The sequence below is a fragment of the Sarcophilus harrisii genome, chromosome 6 (genome assembly GCF_902635505.1).
Source record: "Sarcophilus harrisii chromosome 6, mSarHar1.11, whole genome shotgun sequence".
NCBI classification, from domain to species: Eukaryota; Metazoa; Chordata; class Mammalia; order Dasyuromorphia; family Dasyuridae; genus Sarcophilus; species Sarcophilus harrisii.
Genome location: NC_045431.1, coordinates 5,262,300 through 5,280,622, shown reverse-complemented (window position 1 = coordinate 5,280,622; position 18,323 = coordinate 5,262,300). Strand labels below are relative to the sequence as shown.

The 18,323-nt window shown below is 38.6% G+C and overlaps 1 protein-coding gene across 3 annotated transcripts in view; it reads left to right on the top strand.

Moving 5' to 3' along the window:
• RAB28 (RAB28, member RAS oncogene family) overlaps nucleotides 1–15,142 on the top strand; it is an 89,217-nt gene extending 74,075 nt beyond the window's left edge. Inside the window, exons 5-8 of one of the 3 annotated variants that reach the window (XM_031943314.1) lie at nucleotides 78–181; nucleotides 5,690–5,767; nucleotides 11,061–11,155; nucleotides 14,156–14,240. In XM_031943314.1, coding sequence (XP_031799174.1) covers nucleotides 78–181; nucleotides 5,690–5,767; nucleotides 11,061–11,150 — 272 coding nt within the window. In that variant the 3' untranslated portion in view covers nucleotides 11,151–11,155; nucleotides 14,156–14,240. Of the gene's footprint in view, nucleotides 1–77; nucleotides 182–5,689; nucleotides 5,768–8,411; nucleotides 10,962–11,060; nucleotides 11,156–14,155 lie in introns of those variants that run through there. The other 2 variants (XM_031943313.1, XM_031943315.1) reach the window with 2 other exon arrangements.
• Nucleotides 15,143–18,323: the final 3,181 nt, after the last annotated feature.

The window sequence follows — 18,323 nt, the reverse complement described above, 5'->3', positions numbered from 1 at the left end:
TAGCTAAAAATAATTTAACAATTTTATTTCAAAACAGTAACACGCTGGATTTTGTTTTTCTTTGAATGTCTTTCTAGTTGATTTGGAGCATATGAGAACAGTGAAATCTGATAAACACCTACGGTTTTGCCAGGAAAATGGCCTCAGTAGCCATTTTGTGTCAGCAAAGACGGGAGATTCTGTAAGTGTTTAATAGAATTAAAACCCACTTGACTTTTGTGTCCTAACTTTAACCATTCGACTCCTTTTGTAAAGTTGTTGGAGGTGTGTGTGTGTGTGTGTGTGTGTGTGTGTACATTTGAAAGGGATGTCCTTTTCAATTCCAAAATTCTAAAATGTTTTAATTTTATAAATGTTTCATACTAATAGTTGGAAATTCCCCTGCATTGTTTAGAATAAAGGTGGTTTACCAAACCACTTTTGTATTTCCTATATTCACCAATACTCATGAAAGTTCTTGACATTAAGCAATTTTCTGGGCTATGTTTAGTTTAGGCTCTAATGACTTTCTCCCTCTATTTGAAAACCAAGTCAAATTCTCTATAAAAGTTGGTTTAAAATGGTTTGTTCTGGAAGAGATGACTCTTCCCCAAAATATTTTGTAGTCCAAGTGTGGATTTTTGCAATTCCATACTCTGTATCAAGGACAGTTTTGTATTTGATCCTGTTTTAGACGAGTGTGGGGATGGGAACCTTCAGTTCATAACACACTTATATGAGGAAGGTGGAGAGAGGATTCTTCACATGGCTTTTTCAAAAGGTACATTGACAAGTAAATTATATTTTATAAAAGCCAGTCAGGAAGGCCCACAATACTGATATAACTATTCTCCAATTCAGTAAGCTCTGGGTGTCTGTTGCTTGCAGGGAAATAAGCAAGAAGGGAAGGCCGGGAGGCCGAGGGGTTGGCAGAGCTCTCCCTTTAATTAAGTTTAAAAGACAAGGAAGGTAAATAGACTGCTTGTGGTTGAGGTTATGGAAAAGCCAGACACAGTTAAAGACAGCTAAACGACAGGATTGTTATTTGAAGCAGGGATATTTTGAAGATCACTTGAAACAAGTCTTTCCAACCTTGAAAATATTAAACCAGAGATAGTGATGGAACAGCTAGGTGGTTCAGGAGTTAGAACACTGTGCCTGGACTCGGAAGGACCCCAGTTTAAATCCAGCCTCAGACACCCACCATCTGTGAGACCCTGGACAAGTCACTCCGTTTTGTTTTCCTCAGTTTCCTCCTAGAGGTAAATGGACTGGAGAAGGAAATGGAAAACTAAACAGTATCTTTGCCACGAAAACCCCAAAATAATGTCAGGGGGGCATTGGATATGCCTAAAATGACCAAATGACAAGAGATTAAACATTGTTTTAGGTAACAGTTAAGGATGCACTGTGAATAATTGTATGGAGGTGCTTTCCACCTTTTAAAGAAAAGTCTTTTTCAGTTCATTGCTATTTTGATAAAGAATTCCATTTTTTGATATATAAAAAGATGACTTGAGTAGAAACACATGGCAGCTTCTCAAACCTCCAGCCTGGTTTTCACTCAGCCGGAGTTGGGCACCATTTTTCACCTGCTGGCAGGTTACACCAGGTAGAAAACAAAGTGTACTTCAGGGAGCTGTGACTTCTCTAAGTCCGCCGGCACAGATCCCATCTCCCTCTGTGCCTCAGTAGACTTTGATCTGGCTGTGGTCCAAAAAGTCACCGTCACACAATGTGGCGAGGACTCCGAAGAAACCGGCCTGCCCTTTGTGTGCTGGGCACAGGCCATCACCGGGCCCATCTCGAGCCCGTTCTAGCTTGGCCGGACTTGCTGAAGTGTCAAGATGGTCTTTGAGAGCCTTGGCCCGGCACATACACCCACAGACACCCCCAGGTAACGGAGCAAGGCCTGAGAAAAATCCGGAACTTCTGAAGTGCCAAACCTGGGCCAGTCACCAGAGCGTGGACTTGTCACAGCTCCTTGAATTCGAAGCTCCGTAAGCTGGAAGCCCGGCATCTCAGCACAGGAGCGGGTCATGGGGACGGGGATGGCCACATTTTGCTAGAGGGACCTTCTTCCCCAACTGGGCACCGCTTGGTCGGGCAGTGACCCCAGTCTGGTCCTGGCCAAGTCAGAATTATGGTGAGACTTTGACTTGAGCAGAATAGTCCCCAAGACCTTTCCCTACTTCAGGTCTGCTCTTGGCTCCTAATTGGTCTTCCAGCCTCCAGTCTTTCCCTTTTTTATCCATTTTCCACATAACCGTTAAATTGACATTCCTAAAGTACAGACCTGACTGTATAACTCCCCTGCTCAAGAAACTTAAGTGGTTCTCTCTTGACTGTAGAATAAAATATAAACACCTCTGTTTGGCATTTAAAGCCCTTAATATTCTGGCTCCAAACCTATTTTTCCAGACTGATTTCCCATTAATCCCACTCATTCACTCTCTTTTCCTGCCAAGCTGGCCTCCTCTCTGTTCCCCGTAGAAGACCTGCTATCTCCCACCTCTGAGCTTCTGCCCACAGCGCTCTGCCCTGCCTTCTCACCACGGCCTCTTGGACTCTCCAAGCTCCCTTTTCTTTTGTCCTTTTTTATTTGAAGAAACAGAATAAGAGAAAAGGAAAACAGAAAAGGAATACAGAACAAAATGAAATAAAAGAAAAGAGAACATTATCTTGTGCCCAGCAGAACATCAGGGAAGATTTAAAATCTATAACGGCAAATACCAATTTAAGAAAGTACATATATTAGGAGAAGAATTTATATTCATGAGTGTCCATCTTTACTTCCTTGTAAATTTTTTTTTTTTTGTTCTCTGCTGCCCACTTTTTTTACTTTATTCTTCCCCCTGCCCCTTTCACCTTCCTCAGACCAGCAGGCTATAGTTAAGAAAGAATATATTTATATATGCACATATGTAGCTATGTACACACACACACACACATCCATATCTCCCTTTCATCCCCCACCCTCAAGCTGGCTGCAGTTAAGAAAAGCTATATTTGTCTATACCTATGTAGATATGTACATACATACTCCCCACATATATACACGTCTTTCCACACATGTAGATATATACATGCATGCACCCCCACATACACACACGTCTTTCTTATCCTCGATGACTCTCTAATTAAATTCTGCTCCGTAACTTGTCTGGTTATTACCTCCCCCTACCAAAGGATTCCCCTTGTGTTCTTCCCTCACCCTTTGCTTCCCCCTCTGCCCATCCTTCTCCTCTTATTTCTTTATAGATTTTGGAGGGTGCGATACTCTTTATAGTATGAAGTTCCCTTTTCTGATAACTTCCATTCCTGGGGTTTTACCCATTGTCTCCAGAAATGATTTTGTTTATTGTTTATTTTTACTTATCTGTGAACATGTTGCTTCCTTCGAGGAACACACATGTTTTTGGAGTACAGGGGCTTTTTTGTTGATCTTTCCAGCCCCATCTCTAGCACATTAGTTGGCACCTAAGAATAGACAAGGGAAAAAAAAAAAATATATATATATATATATATATATATATATATATATATATATATATATATATATATTTTTTTTTAATTAAATTGAATCGGATCTCTTTTACAGGATGCCCGTGGCATGGGGGAATCATAAACATCTGGAGCTGGAAATCATGTTAGAGAACATTTAATTAAACTTTTAGTTTACAAATGAAAATGATATTTAGACACTAACTTTCCTGAGGTCTCTAGTTTATGATATAGCCAGAATTAGAAGTTCATTATGTAATAACATGTAGTATGCAAGTGTAATGTATGTAAGTATGTATGGTTGCATGTATTTATATATGTGTTTCCTAGGTTAAATTAGTAACTCAGTTCAGCTTCCTGGCTAAATCAATAATGTACTTCCATATTATGATTAAGAGCATTTTGCAGCATTTCCTCTGCTTTGCCCACTGGATTAGCCATGGGTGAGCATTGATACTGGCTGTCTTGTCCCTGAACTCTCCCACATCCCTGCAGGTATTAACTCCTCTCTGGATTCAGCTTCTTGCTGAAGAGTTATTTTCTGCAGGTGATTGATTGTCTTTGTAGCCAGAAGGGTCCAAACAGGTCGTGTGCCCACAGAGTTGGACTGTGGTTTATAGATTGAAAAATCTTAAGATCTACGACATGTCTTATCATGCCTTTTCTTGGTGCAGGTGACAGTACGCTGTGAAAGAATGATCATTGCCTGGGGTGATGGTGGTATTAGAATAGAAAATTCATTTGGATAAGTTATAAAAACTATTTAGGACAAATAAGGATTAGGGAAAATATTTAAGGAGAAAGGAAAAAAATGTGGACCTGAAGTTGATCATGAGTTATCATGATTATAAAGCTGTTTCTAAAAAGGAAATTATTTCCATTATAAGGAAATTAAGGAGCCTTTTAAAGATGTTTAATTTGTAAGAATAATTAATATTTCGACTGTACTCTGAAAATAAGATTACCAGGTTTAGCACATTTCTCAAATAATGAGAATTGTGAAAAATCTGTATGTTGATAGAAGCATGGAAGCTCTTGAAGGGTTGGATAGCAGTAATAACTTAAACTTGGAAGCCACTTTATAATTGGGTAAGGGCTTTCTTTCTGTTATCCCATTTGATCTTCACAGTAGCTGTATCTTTTATTTGTAAAGACAAGGAAATAATAATAATAACTAATATTTAAATAGCATTTACTTTGTGCCAGGCAGTATACTAAGCAAATATTGCAGCTATTATTTTATTTAATCCTCAACAACAACCCTGATAAGTAGATAATTTTATTATCCACATTTTACAGATGAGGAAACTCAGATAAATTAGAGGTTAGATGACTTGCTCAGGACCATGCAGCTGGTTAGCAGAGGAGGCCAAATTTGAACTCTGGAAATCCTGACTTCCTTTCTGGAGCTCTACCCACTGTGTCACAACTGTCCTCCTTAAGATAAACAAATGACTAACTCAAATGACACGAGCCTTAGTCCTAGGTCGTGTTCTGGTTTCTACCAGCCACAGACAGACTACAATCACTTTAAAGAATATTTTTCATGAGATGAGAAATGAGAAATTGAAGTCAACAGATATATATATGGCTCACTTAAGGAACTTGGAGATGGTCAAAAATTAGTTTGGACTGATCCATTTCATTTGTAAGCTCTTACGAGATTTATGAACCACTTCTCAGTTTTACAGTATTATTTAAAAAGGCTATAATTTATTCAAATATAAGAGCTGTGATTTTTTGGTGGGAAGCAAAATTTTCCAGCCCAATTATTCCTGATTAGTATGAATAAAGAGCCCTGGAAATAGTTGCAATATTCAAATTTGCACTGCCTATGTTTGTCGGGCTTGAATCGATGAACATATTTTACAGAATTATTACTTTGAATAGTGCAAATTCAAAAACATGCAACCATTCCATGAGATTCATTATTCTTATTAATCGGGTATGATCTTTGAACACTGTTAAGGGATATATCTTCAAATTCATTTTAACAGTCTAGTATACCATATGGTATCTTTAAAGTTATGATTTAAGCATTTTAATACAGTGACACTGCCTTTTCTAGATATCTCATTTTCAGAATTGCACAGGACGTCACATTTTTGCAACAGTCACTGTTTAGAAGTGAAAAAAAACTTGATGTATTTAAAGGTAATTTGAGGATGTCTGCTTTTAATTATTTTTACTCTATTTTTTGTTACAGGTCTTCCTGTGTTTTCAGAGAGTTGCTGCTGAAATCCTTGGAATCAAATTAAACAGGGCAGAAATTGAACAGTCACAGGTGATTGTCTTGAATATTATGTTTTAAACATAATTTCAAGAAGTTTTTTAGGTCCTTTTCACACTTCTGTAGTAGTATAATTATTTTAAATATCACCAGAAACACTGCATCAGGCTTTTGTTGCTGAAAGAGGTGAAAAACATTCTTTCTATGAAAATTGAAAAGATTGAATCTTTTTCATTAAGACATATTAGTACTTGACAGAATAGTGAGACCCATTAGTTATAATTTGTGAAATTTCATTTTGAATTAAGTTACAAGTTATTTTATACTACTTTTGGGTATAAATAGACTGAAGTCAGTAATAACAACAACGTCAAAAGGTGAATATTTAATTTGCTACAGAGAACAAACTTTAAAAGTATTAACTTGCACCCCAAGTTCCTGTGTTATTACACTTTATTTCCTAACATATATTTATTGAAGTCCTACACATCTACTTGGCAGTTCTTCATTAGCTTACTGAATGTAGTTCAAAGTTGCAAAATGACCGTTCTTGAAAAAACACAACAGTTCTATATATCTAATTCTTGACTATTTGAGATGGGTTTTCCATGTATCTGGATGAGTGAAGTTTTCCTTTCCTCTCCTTTTTGTGGGTTGTGTATATGTGTGTATTGGGAGTGGGGTATGTGTGTGTGTATGTGTGAGAGAGAGAGAGAGAGAGAGAGAGAGAGAGAGATGTTTTCTCTTTTATTTCAGTCCTCCTTTTCCATCTTTCTGGCATTATTCATACCTTCATTTCAAGACATAAAGGAACTATAATTTTGTTAGTCCGTGTGCTCTTTCCCCCACCACAGACCATAACTCTTCTAGAACTTAGCAGATTGCTTTTGTGTAACTTTGTCCATGTAATTTGTAAACCTTTAATTCAGCAGGCATTCACTAAGTGCTGATGATGTGCAGGGCACTATGCTGGGGGCTACCAGAACAGAGAGAGACAACAGCATTTGCTCTTATGGATCTTAACCAGCCTGGTGAGAAGCTTCCAGGCTCCTTAGATTCACCATTCCCCTCTAGCTTGCTAGAACTCGCCAGGGCTCACACCGTGCTGGGAGAACTTCCCTCCCTGCCTTGGGCTATGGTGAGGCTCAAAGGGGTGACATGAGGAAGCCCTTGATTAATTTTAACATGGCAGCTAGGTGGTGCAGTGGTGAGAACCCAGGACTTGAAATCAGGAAGGCTCATCTCCTGGAGTTCAAATCCAGCTTTAGACACTTACTGGCTGTGACACTGGAGAAGGAAATGGCAAACCGCTTCAGAATCTCTGCCAGGAAAACCCCAAATGGGTTCATTGAGAAGTGGGACATGAGTGAAATGACCTAAGTTTAAATGATTCTTGCTGCACAGTGACCCTTCCCTAGCTTTCATGGTTTTGCTGTCGGCACACAGATTTAAGAACTTAGGATCGCATCCTGACCTTCCTGAGCCTTCACAGGGATGACAAAATAAAATAAACTATTTGTTTGGTTTATTCTAATTAACAAACAAAATAAAGGTATTAACTTTGTTCTAGACAGAGGAAGCATTCTCTTCTACATGAAGCTTCTTCTGATGCCCCCAGCTACTTAGCCCTTCCCCCTCAGCTGGCTTGTATTTACAAATCATATTTTTATTTGCTTTTAATTCTCTTTATATTAATTATTTATCTATCTTTGTATTTCCTGATAGAATGTAAGTTCCTTATATGTAGGGATTACTATATTATTTTTACTTGTATTTGTGTTTTTGCAGCCTAGCACAATGCCTAGCACATAGTAGGTACTATATATATATATATATATATATATATATATATATATATATATATATATGTATACACACACACACACACACACAGAGAGAGATTGAGAGAGAGAGAGATTAAAAATCAGAAAGTTTTAACTTGAATTCGTCATGGAACTCTGGGCTCTTTTGTGCTACTGGGTGCAATGTGTTTCATAATTATATTATGCTTTTTCAGTGACTTTGGAAGTAATTCAAGGCTCTATATGTTTATCAGGTTGAGGGATGAAATTTTTTTTTTTTTAACCACCTTTATTTTAATAAGATAATCTGGTAACAAGAACTTAATTTCACATTGCCAATTCCACATAATTTTTTTCCCTCTGGTCTGTAATATTTATTCATCAAAATGTGGCCTAAGCCATCTGGAAACTGAGGGAAAACTTTTTAAAAGAGAAGAAATTTAAACTTTAAAAAAAATGTGTATTGTTAACAAACACCAAATGAATACATTATTTGCATGTATGTAGAATAGAAAAAAGAGGATTGTGTATGAAAGCACAGGACTGGTAGGTATGGCTCATTTTTCTTTTCATAGTATATAATAAAATCAACTTAGAGTTTCAAAGCCTGTCTGGCACTACTTCTGTTCTGTTCTTTTAAGAAAGAGGAATGTAAAATAAAGTAGCATTCTTGTTTTTTTTAAATAGCATTCTTAAAGAAAATTGTTCAAAGCTGACAGATGTGACTTAAATGAATTTTGTTTTTGCACTAATAGTTAGATATACATATATATTGTATATATAGTTCCTATAGGTCTCTGTGACCTTTTCTTCTCCAAATATAACACATTAATAATGCTTATTAACTTATATATAGACATAAAAATTTTAATAATGGAATATATCCTAAAATTTAGATTTTTAAATGTGATGAACAACACGTGTGATTGACAGCAATAAATTTGAGTTATTTTCCTCCACTTGCACGTACAGTGAAGATGTGCTTCCTTCCCTGCTCCCACTTCCTGCCTCCTGTGAACTTTTCCTAGTCATTCATTCATGCAGTCAGCAAACGTTTTCAGTAAACATAAGTACTCCTATGTGCAAGGTCTCACGCCAGCTTCTGGGTAATGTAAACATGAGAATTACATTTCCTGTCCTGAAGAGTTGCGTTGGATGTAGGATGCACCCAGGTAAATGTGAGACAGGACTAATGATGGAGGACCCAGAATGCTTCCAGAGCGTGGACTCAATGGAGTCAGGAAAAGTTTTCCCTGAGGAGAAGAACCATTTGCACTAAAGAACCATTTAATGAAAGAAGCAGATGGAAGGCCCTTTGGCGCTTTTTGATCGCCTCTTGGACATTATTCTGGCGTTAGTGTCCTTGAGTATGAGTCCAGAGGAGGAGCCTGTGGTCTGAGACACCAGATGTGGTCGTTGGCTTGAAGGGAGAAGACTTGAGTTCTCTTGGTGGGCCTGGAATAGAGAGACCTAGAAGAGACCCCGGGAAAGAAGAGCTTGGTTCTTGATTGGTTAGATGGGCAGGTGGACAAGAAGACAGAGACCTCAGAGCTCAGCATGGTGGGATGCCTGCCTTGGGGCTTCGACATTTTCAAGGACTTTCACAAAGCAACTTTGTGGCTGAGTCCCACAAAGGAAAGTTGGGTGAATTGGAATTTCCTTCAGATACTGAGGGAAGTTTGGAGTTTCAGTTGAAGAGGCATTTTTCCTTTGATCTATTAGGGATTTTTCTTATAAGTGTCATGGAAGCTTCAGAGCTTCCCTGCCAAGATGGGGCCTGCTAATGAAGGGAGAAGCCACTTGTGTAGATGAAGTAACGAGTCCTCCGAGCGTCCCTGCTCTTACCCCCCTCTGGGCCTTTGGAGAGATGTTTGCTCACGCTTATCAGGTGCCCGATCCTTGTCTCTCCCTCTTCGAGCCTGAAGTCTCCTTCCTTTGATGGGCCATGTCTCCCAGGAAGCCTTTTGGTGCCCCTCCCCCCCAGGTGGTAGTACCCTTTCCTACAGACAAGATACACAAGTGGTTCTGACAAATCGACCCCCATCTGAACCTCCTGGGTCTAGTCTGGAGGGCAAGGGCCCGCAGGGTGGCGGTTCCATGTACCCTGTGCCTGCTGCCTTCCCGGGGGCCCCGCGGCCTCTGCCGGGCTGCCTTGTCTGCCGGGAGTGCAGGCACCTCATCAGGTTTGATCATGACAAGGAGAATGTCTCATAGACCAGAGCAACCAGAGGAGTCGGGGGCTCCAGCCTCTATCCTGGATGACGTCTCTTAACCTCATGTTCAAAATGAAAATTTGCTTTTGCAAAAAGATGCTCCCAAACCTTTGCTAGAATTGGCTCACACAGCCGGCTCCAGCCTCTTTTGGCATTTATTCTGTCTGGACTAATATACATCTGTACATCCCTCATATGAGATTATAGGCTCTTTAAGAATAAAGATTTTTTGGAAAAAATACCATGTCTTTTCAGTACCTTGTACCCAGAATGCATCTAATAAATGCTTTTCTTAATATTTTATATGTCAGCTCTGTCCTTAAGAGCTGTAGGAGTGGAAATCCTAATAGCCACTGGGATGTAGGTAGAGCTTCACAGCTACAAGGCCCTTTCACATGTATTGGTCATTTGAACTTCGAAACAAGGCAATTCAAAGATTGGATTTTAGGATTTTAGGATTTAGCTCTGGAAGAAATGCTAGAATTCACCGGGAGTGATTCCCTCCTTTAACAGGTAAGTATTAAACAAAGGATTCAGAAAGGCCTTTTGAACCCCCACCAGAGCTCTTTCTCTCAGAGCCCTTTTTTCTCTATCCTTGCTCTCATTGGGGAAACATTTTCATTTGTATTGCTTTAAGTAACTGCCATTAACATTTTAGAGAAATGGAACGTCTTGTTAGCTGTACAGAACTTTTTTTTCAAACCCAATGGAGATTTGCATTTATGAAATTGGAACCTATCTTAAAATTTTTAAATGAACCTACTTTTTGCTGAGTTTCTGGGCGTTGTAATCAGAGTGGTTGTGAGGGCATTCATATAATGAAAAATAGAAATATTCTCATGACGAAAAGGCTACTAAGTAAAAAAGTTCACATGATAAATATCTAACGCATGTAATATTATTATTAATCCCTCATAGAAAAAAGCCTGACCATTTACATTGGTATGTATTCTGGATGTGTGTGCTAAGGCAGTCCCCAAGAAGTAAACTCTTGTTCTGTAGACTCAGTAGGCATTTCTCCATTTTGATATTTAACTAAATAGGATGATAAAGAAAATTAGCTCTTGGATCTTTATTCCTTTTCTTTCTTTATTTATGTTCATGTTTTCCTATATCTTTGGCTACTTAGTCAAATGTGCGTTGATTTTCTTTATTTGTTCTTTCTGGAATGTTCATTCTTTTTTTTAGTTATTGAATTTTCTTTCTCTTTTTCCTCCCCCTCTCTCCCTTCTCTTTTCTCTTTCTATCTCTCTTTCATTTCACCCCCCTCCCCCTTTTTTTTTTTTTATTCCTCATCCTTCTCGTTTGTCTATTGTGTACGGGATTTGACAGCATATTGTCAGGGCAGAAATAGTGACGTATCCGGAAGAAGATAATCAGCAGCTCACCTCTACACAGAGTAGAACCTGTTCTTTACAGTAGTACAGGTATTGGAGAAATTATTGTAATTGTGGGTGGGAAAGAAGGGTAGTAGAGGTAATTGATGCCAAATAGCTTTTTGCTTTCTAGGACTTATGCTTCCATAATAGTTTTACCAACAGGAAGTCAATATAACTGAGGAAATTTTGCAGAGCAATGACATAGCAGCTTTGTTTAAAAACTTAAACTAAAAAAAAAAAACCTGGCCCTTTGTGAAAGGTTTACAGTTTAAAGAAGAACTTACAGACAAATGATGTTTCAAAACTGACTTCATAGATGTTTTTTCTATGTTCAGTGAAGCAAAAAAATTGAAACATCTACTTGGTAATTCAGCACTCGGCAATTTTTCTGAAACAATCCAGTGATAAGTTTTTTTGGTTTGTTTTATCTTCAGATGCTTATTTCTGGGTGTAGATGTAAAAGAAAATACTAAATCGTTGAGAACATTTTGATTGAAGTTACCACTTAAAAGGGAATGTTGTTCTTAATTGAATTATTTTTTAAAAGTTGCTTCCTTAAAGTTGTGTGTGTTTTTGGGTTACTGACTTTGCCATATCCTACAGTAAAGTGTTATTGGGAAGTTAATTAGGACTATTTCAAAATTGCTTATGGCTTCCAAGGGAGAACTCCTCTCTTATTCCGAAAGCCTTTTATAATTTACAGTGTGTTTTCACAAACTCTCGAGGCTCTCCCTAGTGTACCCCCTGCCTGTTACATGGACAATGGGTGCTTTAAGTGTGGTAGTTAAGATAGGTAGTAGAATTTCCATTTTACATTTGAACAAACTAAACTTCAGATAACTTACTTGGCTCCTAAAGTCTTACAGCTAGGAAGTAGCAGAACTAGAAAATGGACTTCACGACCCTGACCCTTAGTTCACTGGTTTTCTTACCATACCATGCTGTTTCTTAATTCAGAGCACAATTATTGACACTCAAGAGTGTATTAATGCCCCAGACTCAGGATGGGAACCTTTTTTGGTAGAGTAGAACAATAGCTTTATAAATATTCTAGCACTTCAAAGGATCTCTTTTTTTTTGATATGGGTGAGCTCCTCTTTTAGCACAAGTTTCAGCCCTACTACTCCTTAATAGATGATTTTTTTTAGTTGCTAGGATAAGAAAAACAGAAACAAAAAACTCATCCCTTTGGTGGTCAACCATATGCTCAGTTTTTTAGTAAATACTTCAAAAATATATCAAGCCAAGTCTATGTGACCAACATAAGGGACTCTTGACAGTTTTTATTTTTATTATGCTTTTCTTCCTGAAAGGTCCATTTCTCTTAACATCCTATAATGGTGACTTTGCTTTTGGGTCGCATAAAAGCCTAACATTGCTCAGTTCATTCAATAAAGCTGATAAGAAGATTCATTGTAAACTAGGCTGGTCTGAATTTTTTAATCTAGTTAAGTTTGCCTGTAATTCAAGAAGTATGATAGAGCTCTTACCTAGTGTTCTTCTGGCAAACTCTATTAAAGTAATTAATAGAATATGGATCACATTAAGTAAGGAAAGGGCGACAAGGAGATGTTAGGTATATTTGCATATAATGTGTGTATATTCATATAATCAATGGATTATAATAATCCATTGGATTTAAGGCATGGTCCTTAAAAAACATTTAGCCACTAAACCCCAAAATATCTTTTGAGGTTTCAGCAATCAAAATGTATATTCCTTTGGGCAGAGTATCTAAGTCCTATGTAGTATCACTCTTTCCCTCCCTCTGTCCCTCCCTTCTTCCTTTCCTCCTTCCTTCCTTCCCTCCCCATCTCTCTTTCCTTCTTCCCTTTCTCCCTCCCTTCCTCTCTCCTTACCTTCCTGCCTCCTTTTCTTTCTTCTTTCCTCCCTTTGTTTCTTCCTCCTTTTCTCACTTCCTCCTTCCATTTTCCCTCCCTCTGTCCCTCCTTCCCTTTTCCCCTGCCTTTTTCCTCATTTCCTCCCCCCTTCCTTCCTCCTTCCCTTCCTGCTTCCTTGCTTCCTTTTCTTTCATCCTTTCTTCCTCCCTTTCTCCTCCTTCTTCCATCTCTCCCACCTCTCCTTCTGTCCCACCTGCAGGTTCTCTGCCCAAAGGAATATAAATTTTGATTGATGAAACATCTCAGAGTTTACTGGCTTAATTTCTTTTTTAAGGATCCTACCTTAATTTGAATTACTCTGAGTCTCTTTGATTCACCACTCGGAGGGCCCAGGCCACGCCCCATTTGGTCATTGTTTGAGTTCTGATCGACTCCGAGTGAATGTGAACAGCAATTGTTTCTTTGTTGGCCAGAAATCCTGAGGGTCTTCCCTTCCCAGATTTTTTTTTTTTTTTGACTAGTTAAGAAGCATTGTCTTATTTCTTATTTAGACTTATGGGTGTCACCTCAGAAAAACTGAGACCCATTAAAAACCTTAACCTTAAGAAGGCCTAGATCTCTCCCACTGTATCCAAGACTGTGTCCGATCTTCTTGATTTATATATTGCCCCCGAACCCAGATGGCTCTGGAGGAAAAGATAAAGCTGGTGATTGGACGCCCTCCCTCACCTAAATCCAACTCATTTGCGTGTCATGACATCACCTCCCTGATGTCATGGTCCCCTTTGAAAACTAGGGACAAACAATAACAGTTCTCTAAATTTGCCAAACAGATTTAGGCCCCTAGTGTTTGTATTTCACACACTGCTTGGAACAGGTTAAGACACAATAACAACTTTCTCGTTTGCAAATGATTCTGCAACAGTAATAAAAGGATTGTGGTGGTTAATGGCATATGGCATTGTCACGGAAACAATTAGTTTCAAAGTTAATACAAGATACTGCTGAAGCATGATTTTGTAGGCAGTTGATCACTGCAATAGTTTGTTTTAATCAGTTCTTTTGATATTGATAAGAATGCTTCAGTTAAAATGTACGCTTTTAGCAAACTCAGCAAAGTTCACAAAATAAAAATGGTAGAGCTGTTTCTAAATTGTGCTTGTGTCTGATATTCCAATAATAACTTTGGTTTTTTTTTCTATGACAGAGGGTGGTGAAGGCAGATATTGTAAACTACAATCAGGAGCCTGTGTCAAAAACTATTAACCCTCCTAGAAGCTCGATGTGTACAGTTCAGTGAACACATTTTTCTTTCTAATGATCAGTTTGGCAGGCTGCACACCTCTTACACCGATGGGCTCAAGGACTGCTAAGAACTGCTGTTGTAACAGTGGCCATCTCTATAGCACAAAAAGGAAAACACAACCAAACAGATCACCACACCGTTTGTGTTGCAAAGCGGCAAGCAGTTAGTTTCTTGAATTGTCAAGAATTCAGCCTCTGGACCACCCATTTTGATCCCCCCAATTGAGAGGCTATTCTTTGGAATTAGACTGCTTCTTTGGAGATAGCGATGTTTATATTCTTTAAGGACGTCTACATGTCTTTAACCAATGTTTCCATAAATTGGACTGTCTATATTTGAAACTCACCCAACTCCAAACAAGGTATTTTTGCCACAACCCTGTCTGATTCTGTGGTCTAAACTCAAATGTAACAATGAAATTCCGATGCTGTTGTCAGAGAAAAACATGAAATGAATAATATATTTTATCTAGAAATAATTTAGAAGGAATTCCTTTGGTATATATAGAGTGATCAAAACTGTACAAAGCTGTATCTAATTGAAAATGCTTAAAATAAAGCTAATAATATTTTTTCATTTAAAAAAAGGTCTTAAATTGTTCATATTGTAGTTGGACACTCACTGAGAGTGAGTATTTGATATTGTATTTTTCTTACTGTATCATGGTCATTATGTATTGTCTAAAAGTCAGGTTAGATTGCTTTATGAATTTTGATCAACATTAACTAGCTATAATATGAAGTGTTTTGTTTTTTTTTCATAAACTGTTTGCTTAGTTATGTGCTTAAGATGAGTTATGATGTATTGCTGGATCAATGTGGATCAGACTATACCTGATGTTCAAATATTCTTTTTCTCCCTCAAATAAATTTATTTAAATCACTCCTATTTGAATGATATTTCAGCTGCCTTGCTTTATCCAAGCAGGACACAAAATCTGTTTGGATATCGTATTTAAAAGCCCAGTGCTGGACAATTGTCTGAAGACTGGCCTGTCTACTTTGGGAGAGGCTTTTCTCTAGGATGGCTGAAGGGTCATGGTTTTTCAGTCATGGCATCTCTCAGAGATCATGTGTTAAAAGTATGGGAAGGTTCTTATCTACATCATTCACTTTTCAAACTTTGAAGAACCAACAGGAAGAATTGCTGCTCTGGATTCGATTCTTGTCAGTGTGGAAGAACTAAAGTGGAAATGAGGGAAACCTTGGGGATGAGGGATCACTCTAGCATAGAATTTGGGATGGAAAAGTAGAAATCATGTGACATGCACCTAAATTTTGTGAAAGCCGATTTCAAGAAGCCTAGGTAGAATGTTATATTTCCAAAGGATCTGTCAGTCAGGTAGGGATGGATAAGAAACCTGGACACATGAAGAATAATTATGCTGAAGGGAGAATGGAGAACTGGTCAATATGAATTCAAAAGAAATTGGCGCACCAACTTAGTTTTGAAAGGTGTGTATAGAAGATGTCAGTAAAATAAGGTGGAAGGGAACACGAGCATAGGATGGTCTTAGAAAAGTGCTGAGAGTTAAGTCACAGAATAAGCTGGGACCAACAAGTATTTAAGGTACCACTGTGGAGGCGTGGGGGTTGAAAGTCAAAGTGAAGTTCCTGCTCTCTAGGAACTTATTCCTGCAGGGTGGAGGAGGGTACAATATGCTCACATACAGATTTATACAAAAAATCAAGACCAGACACTAACTTCCCTGTACGGGGAAGGCAGAAGGACATGGAACAACCAGGAGAGACCTCTGGCAGAAGGTAAGTTGAGAGCCATAGGATGTCAGGATCGGGGGGGAGAAGGTCAATGTGACTGGACCACAGAATACATACAGGGAGAAATCTGTTTTAAGACTGGAAAGGGGAGGATCAAGACAGGTTGAAAATTGTTTTAAATGCTAAACAAGTTTATATTTGACCCCAGAAATAATAGGGAGCATTTGTAGTTAGGGGGAGGGAGTGATACGGGCAGATCTGTACCTTAAGTCATTTTGATGGATGAGTGAATTAGCATGGAGAAAATCGCAGGGAACAAAACTATTAAAATAGTTGAGGCAAAAAATAATGGGATGGTGATGAGGAGAATGAATATAAAGATGAAATACTTGGATGTGTACAAAGAGAGGAGGGAACTGGAAGGAAGTCTCTTCACCAGAAATAGGAAGAAAATTCAGAAGTGGGGTAGCTTCAGAGGGAAGGTAAATACAGCCATACTTCAGAGAGACTGTGGTTCTTCTAAACCATCACAGAAAAGCAAAGCTCCCAAAGTCACATGAATTGTGGGGTTTCCAGGTGCAAATAAGTTGTGTTTATACCATACCACGATCTTTAAGTGTGCAATATAATATGTTTAAAAATGTACTTAATTAAAGTGATTGCTAAAAAATGTAAACCATTTGCTGAAACTTCAGCAAATCATAACTTTTTGCTGGTGGATGTAGTTGATGATCAGGATGGTGGTTGCTGAAGGTGGGTGGCTTGGCGATTTCTTAAAATGACACAATGAAAGATTTCTCTCTAGCATGTGATAGTTTGATAGCATTTTAGCCACAATGGAACTTTTTTCAAAATGGAGTCAGTCCCCTCCAATCCTACTATCAACTTAAGTTTTGGTAATACTCCATTTTGTTGTGTTGTAGGGAATAGGAAGGCTTGAGGAGAGGGAGATGGGAAATGGCTCGTTAGTGGAGCAGTCAGAACACAACCTTTTATTAAGTTTGCCATTTTAATACGGGTGCAATTTGAGGTGTTCTTAAATAATTATGACAGTAACATCAAAGATCAATCACAGATCACCAGAACACATATAATAATGAAAAAGTTGGAAATATAATGAGAATTTCCTAAATGTAACAGACATGATGTGAGCATATACTTTTGGGAAAATGGCACCGATAGACTTGCTTGAAGGATTGCCACACACTTTTATGTTTATTTAAAAATTTATTTAAAATATTTTTTAAAAAATTAAAATTCTGAATTCTAAATTTATTTAAAATTTAATTTATTTAAAATATTTAAAATTTATTTTAAAATGCATTGTCTGCAAACACAAAACTTTTTGCACAAATTGCAATAAAACAAAGGATTCTTGTGGTTTAGTTTTGGATGTGCTGAGTTTGAGGTGTTTGCGACCTCTACTGTGTCTAATTGATGTCTGGTAATATAGGAGTGGAATACAAAACCTAAACTAGATTTGAGCTCTGTCTCTCTGTCTCTCTGTCTCTGTTTCTCTCTCCTCTCTCTCTCTCTCTGTCTCTCTGTCTCTCTCTCGTCTCTGTCTCTCTCTCTCCCCCCTTTTCCTTCCTCCCTGCCCACATATATGTATGAATATATATACATATGTATGTAATCTGTGTATTTATAGACTCAGAGTCACCTGCATAAAGATAATCATTAAACCCATAGAAACTGATTAACTCTTCAAAAGAGAAGAGGGCCCAAGCTGAGGGCCTTCCTCAGGGAGCAGGGCGTAAAGGTGCAGCAGAGGAGATGGAGAATGGGCTCTCAGCTGCAACACCCGGTAGGGTTATGAAAATCCAGGAGGAAAGCAGCACGGCAGACAATGATGTGCCAGAGAGAGATCAAGCAGGCTGAGGAGTGAGAAAAGTCCATTGGAGATCACTGGCAACTGGAGAGAGCAGCTTCGATTCAGCAGTGGTGCCGAAAGCCAGATCGGGGAGGGCCCAGATGGAGAAGTGGAGGCAGGGAGTAAGTTGCTTCTGCCAGCAGCTTGGCTGAGAAAGGGAAGAGAGCTTAGGATGGGAGCTGATGGGGGAGTGGGCTCTACAGGTCTTAGTGATGTTTGGGTAATAGGGAAGGAACTAACAGAGAAGGCACGGTGGGAGCAGCCCATTGGAAAGCCTGAGGAGGGGAGAGTAGGGCCTTTCGCCTGTTTGTCAGAGACTTGTCAGAGACAGAGAGCTCAATTCGCTGATTGAGCGAATCTGTCCAGAGGCGAGTAGAGATGGAAGAGGTGGCTTGGGAGAGGGGAAAGCAGTAGAGATGGGTGTTGGCTAGAACATGGGGATGAGACAAAGAAGCTTGGGATCCCAGAGTCAAGATGG